Source organism: Microtus ochrogaster, unplaced genomic scaffold, assembly GCF_000317375.1.
Source record: "Microtus ochrogaster isolate Prairie Vole_2 unplaced genomic scaffold, MicOch1.0 UNK54, whole genome shotgun sequence".
Classification (NCBI taxonomy): Eukaryota; Metazoa; Chordata; class Mammalia; order Rodentia; family Cricetidae; genus Microtus; species Microtus ochrogaster.
The window spans coordinates 2,163,787-2,168,838 of NW_004949152.1; the positions used below are offsets into that span (position 1 = coordinate 2,163,787).

The following is a 5,052-nucleotide window of genomic DNA, read 5'->3' on the forward strand; positions in this document are numbered from 1 at the left end:
AGCCTGTCCTGGCACTAGCTCTGTAGACCAGGCTGGTCTCGAACTCACAGAGATCCACCTGCCTCTGCCTCCCGAGTGCTGGGATTAAAGACGTGTGCCACCATCGCCCGGCTACACATTGGTAATTTATGTGCCTGTTACCACATTCAAAAATCTATAGACAGTCCAATGTGGATGAGAACTAACCTACTGAATCTCAAAGTTGGAGAACTGCCACCCCCCCCAAAAAAAAGAAAGAAAGAAAAGAAAAGAAAAGAAAAGAAAAGAAAAGAAAAGAAAAGAGAAAGTGATACAACATCATTCTGTGGTACTCTTGCCAAAATGAACACACTCAATCCAATCATATGAAAACTCAAATCCAAACAGAAGGAAATATGGCAAAATGACTGATGATACTTTCAAAGATATTAAGGTCAATTACGATGAGGAACAATGAAGACACTCAAGTACCACATGGGTGTCCTAGAAAACAAATGTACATCAGTAAAGGCCAAGTGTGGTAGTAATGTGTATAATCCTAGTACTGGGAAAAAAGAGGCAGGGGGATTGTGAGCCAAGAAAAGTCTGTATTACAAGTCTATTTCCAAATCAGCTAGCATATCTGGGAGGCTAAACTGTATCTGTCCTGAATGTCTGCAATTGGTTTTCTCTGTTATTACTCCTGAACAACATAGAATAATAACTATTTATTTAGTATTTACAGAGTGTTAGCCATAAAAGTAAAGCAAACTGAAACTACCCCGAATTTCTTGACACTGGGTAATTAAGATATTTGCTACATTATTTGGCAAACTCACAATAAATATATTAGGAAATAAAAGTAAAAACAGAAACCGGATTTTTCAGGAGTTTTAGCAAGCTACTTATGTTTTTACTCTGAAACAACTACTCGACTTAACAGTTATTAATCATGATCAATAAAGAATAGAGGGCTGATAGGGTAGATACACACCTTTGATTCCAGCACCTGGGAGGCAGAGGCAGATGGGTCTCTGAGTTTAACGGCTACAAAGTAAGTTCCAGGCCATCCAAGGCTACCCAGTGAGAGCCTGTCTCAAAACAAAACGAAACAAGACAAAACGGGGCTGGAGAGATGGCTCAGCGGTTAAGAGCACTGACTGCTGCTCTTCCAGAGGACCCAGGTTCAGTTCCCAGCACCCATATGGCAGCTAACAACTGTCTCTGACTCCACACACAGACATGAAGGGAAAATAGCAGTGCAAATAGAATAAAAGTAAGTTATTTTTTTTAAAAAAAGACAAAACAAAACACACACAAACACACACACATACACAAAGCAATGACAACAAAAACAGAGGGGTATGTAAGAACTATCAGTGGGTAAGAGTACTTGTTAATAAGCCTGATGACATGAATTTAATCCCAAAGAACATACTTGGTGGAGAAGAAAAGCAACCCCCACACATATTGGGCCCATGTGAACACAACAAACACAGGAAAGAGCAGAAGGACTGCACACGGCATGGTATATGCTGAAAGAAGTGCTGACCAATGGCAACAAGTGCTTTCTCTGGGCCTAACAGGAGAGAGTCATCCCAGAAGAGCATCTTAGCTGAAGAGTCAGCTAGCTCACGTGCCATCTTCTTTAAATGATCCTACCAAAATTCTTTAAAACATCTAAAAATGGGGACTTCGTTGTCTGCAAGTTATTAGGTAAATAATCCCTTTCAAAGTTTTATAAGAGGGACTCAAAACATGCTATTTCTGTTTACATTAAAAAAACCGATCCTTTAACCTTTCCTCTTCTCCTTATTATAAAGCTATTTGTTAAACACATGTCATTTTTGCATTTTTAATACATTTTGATAATTTCATACAGTGTATTATGATCATACTCACTCAAAATTCTTCCAGAACTACACTTGTTTCCATACTCACTCAATTTTGTGTTCCTAAAGCACAAAAAATACAGTTTGTACTGCCCTTATGCTCTTAGATGTGTGGCCAGTCACTGGTGTAAGGAAGATCTATCAGGGCTACACCCTTAAAGAAAACTATAAATTATCCAAAGCTTCTTGGCTAGGCATGAGATGGCCTGCTCCCTCTCCATGTTGAGATTGTGTAGATCTTAATGTGCTGCTCCATCTAAGAACTGGGAAGGCTGTAAGAGCCAGAGGTAGTGGGTGACTACAAGGGAATAGTGCTTCTTGATACAACACAAGTTATTTATTTATTTTGGTTTTGTTTGACACAGGGCCTCTCTACATAGCCCTGGCTGACCTGGAACTTACGATGTAGACCATGCTAACCTTGAACTCAGAGATCCACCTGCCTTTGACTATATAGTGCTAGGATTAAACAAGTTATTTTCTTAAAATTTGGTGTGTATCGTTTTATCTCATTTTTATCAGTGTAGTAACAGGTTCAAGGAACAATGGTCTTTCAGTATAATTTATAGTTCTAAACACTTAGAAATTTCCAATTTTGATAATTTTGTTTATTTGACTTACACAGGGGGAAAAAAACCTTATACATACCTTCTTTGGCAGGAAGACGACAAACCCTCCGACACATGGACATGAATGCATACAAATACTTCTCCAAACTGTTATCAGTTTTCTTGTGTAGCCTAGCCATGGCTCTGAATTTTGTCCAATCAAATTGGCCTCTGTCAGGGTCAAAAACTACTCCAAATGTAGACACAACTCTATAAAAGTCAGCTTCTTCTCTCCTTGTCCATCTATAGTGAACCAGATTAAGAAAAAAATACACGTCACTAAAATATTAATAGTGAAAATAAAGACTGCAACACAGCCTTAAAACACTTGTAGTACCTAATACTTTACAAGATTAAATTCAGATTTTAGCCTTCAAAATAATTTCAAAATTCTAGATGACTCATCCATTCATAACTCTATTGATATATACTGCTCTGTTCCTTTAGACGTTGCTTCTATATATTAACTAAATGAGAAAATATGACCTTGTTCTTAAATAAATGACAAAGATAAATCTGCAGTATGAAATACTATGTATTATTGTAAGAGTTATAGAAAGAAAGAATTTCAGGAGGGCAAAGAAGAAAGAAGGCTCAGTTCAGACTTGAGTGATCAAGAAAAGCATCAATGTGCCAGCAAGATGGCTCAGTGGATAAAACAGTGCTTGCCACTAAGAATGCTGACCTGAGACTGATCCCTAGGACACAGATGGCAGAAAAAAGAAGACACTCTTACAAGCTATTCTAAGGCCTACACACGAGTATGTACACACACATATACACACCCCACCCCCACACACCAATAAAATAATGTAAGAAGAATCATAAATGCATCACAGGTGAGTGGCACACTGGAGAGTAAGAGGGGACCAGGCTACAATTTGGGTGGAGGGAGAGGCACAGAATAAGCAAAACAGGGAGTATTATGCACTTCATGTTGGGGGCTGATAAGTATTCCAGATTTATAACAATACAGCTTATACTGAGAACAGAGCGAAGAAAAGCTGGGATCTAATTATAAAAGCTCTAAATGCCTGGCTAAAAGTAATCTCTTTTCAGATGAGTGCTTCTGCCATTGAGAGAGGTCAGGGATCTCCATACTACAGTATCTATTTGCACACTAGTTTCCTTGCTTAACTCTTGAATCATCGTGTTAAAGAAGACAATTAATTGTAAAATGTTAATGGCTCATTTTTATCATAGTCATACATTAATGATCATAATACATCAACCTGAGTTCGATTCTCAGAACCCATGTAAAAAGCTACATTAAGAAGATTAATATGGGGAGCTGGAGAGATGACTTCAAAGTTAAGAGCACTTGCTCTTCCAGAGGACCCAGGTTTAGTTCCCAGCACCCACATGGTGGTTTACAATCATCTGAAATTTCAGTTCCAAGTGATCTGATGCCCCCTTCTGACCTCTGTGGACACCAGACACACACATGGCGAACATATATACATGTAGACAAAGCACTTAAACACATGTAAAAAATAGGTTAATATAACTATGATATAAAATATAGCCTGAGAAACTACTGAGTCATGAATTATAGACTTGGGTGCAAGGAATATACTGGAAAATGAAGGATACTAAATATTAGTATTAAATATTAATCCAGGACAGAAATAACCAACAAAAATGATAGTGATTATCATTACAAAAATTACAACCCAGAACAAGATCCATAAAAGTATGTCACCCCAGTTTCTTGTGTGCTACTGTGGTAATGGCAGTTTATTAGGTAAGTGCTCTATGAGCACAGAAAAGGGGAAAATGCTTTGATCTAACCTGAAAACATACCACACAGGCCATGTGCTTATTTTTGAAAGACGGCCTGTGTTATGGACTAGAGGATAAGAAGAAGAATATTTCAGGTAACAGACAACATAAATTGGGGAACTAAAATTAATTAGGGCATTTTTGGCTGAGGAAATTGTAGTAAAGTTAGAAATGCAAATTAAAACATAAAAGAAGAAAGGCCAGAGGGATGGCTCATCTGTTAAGACCACCAACTGGTTTCACAGAGAACACAACTCCTTTCACATTGTGCATTTGTTGACTCCAGTTCCAGGCAATTTGATGCCCTCTGGCCTAAGTGGGCACTGCATGCACATGGTGCACATTCATACATGCAGGCAAAAGACCCATACACATTAAGAAAATAATGGGCTGGAAGATGGCTTCATGGTTAAGAGCACACACTACATTTCCAGAAGACTCAAGTTTGACTCCCAGAACCCACATTAGGAGGCCCATAAATGCCTTTACTCCAGCTCCAAGGGGATCCAACCCCTCTTACCTCTTAAGGCATCTGCATTCATATACACATACCCACAGAATTAATAATAAAAAATCTTTTAAAATAATAATAAATCTTTGAAAACAAGAAAACCTTAGTTGTAGGAACCTTTGAACTTAGACTTTAGAACATAAGACTTTATACCTATGCAAAATAATGAGCAATCAAATGTCATAAAAACTGCCGGCAGCCTGGTCTACAGAGCTAGTTCCAGGACAGGCTCCAAAGCCACAGAGAAACCCTGTCTCAAAAAACCAAAAAAAAACCAAAAAAAAAAAAAAACAAAAAAAAA

General features: G+C 38.0%; 1 protein-coding gene and 1 pseudogene across 10 annotated transcripts in view; one reads left to right on the top strand and one right to left on the bottom strand.

The window, feature by feature from the left end:
• LOC101991067 overlaps positions 1 to 160 on the top strand; it is a 596-nt pseudogene extending 436 nt beyond the window's left edge.
• Chd9 (chromodomain helicase DNA binding protein 9) overlaps positions 1 to 5,052 on the bottom strand; it is a 234,087-nt gene that overhangs the window by 24,679 nt on the left and 204,356 nt on the right. For all 10 annotated transcript variants that reach the window (XM_026777294.1, XM_013354625.2, XM_026777295.1 and 7 more), the window contains one exon: positions 2,499 to 2,701. In XM_026777294.1, coding sequence (XP_026633095.1) covers positions 2,499 to 2,701 — 203 coding nt within the window. The remainder of the gene's footprint in view (positions 1 to 2,498; positions 2,702 to 5,052) is intronic.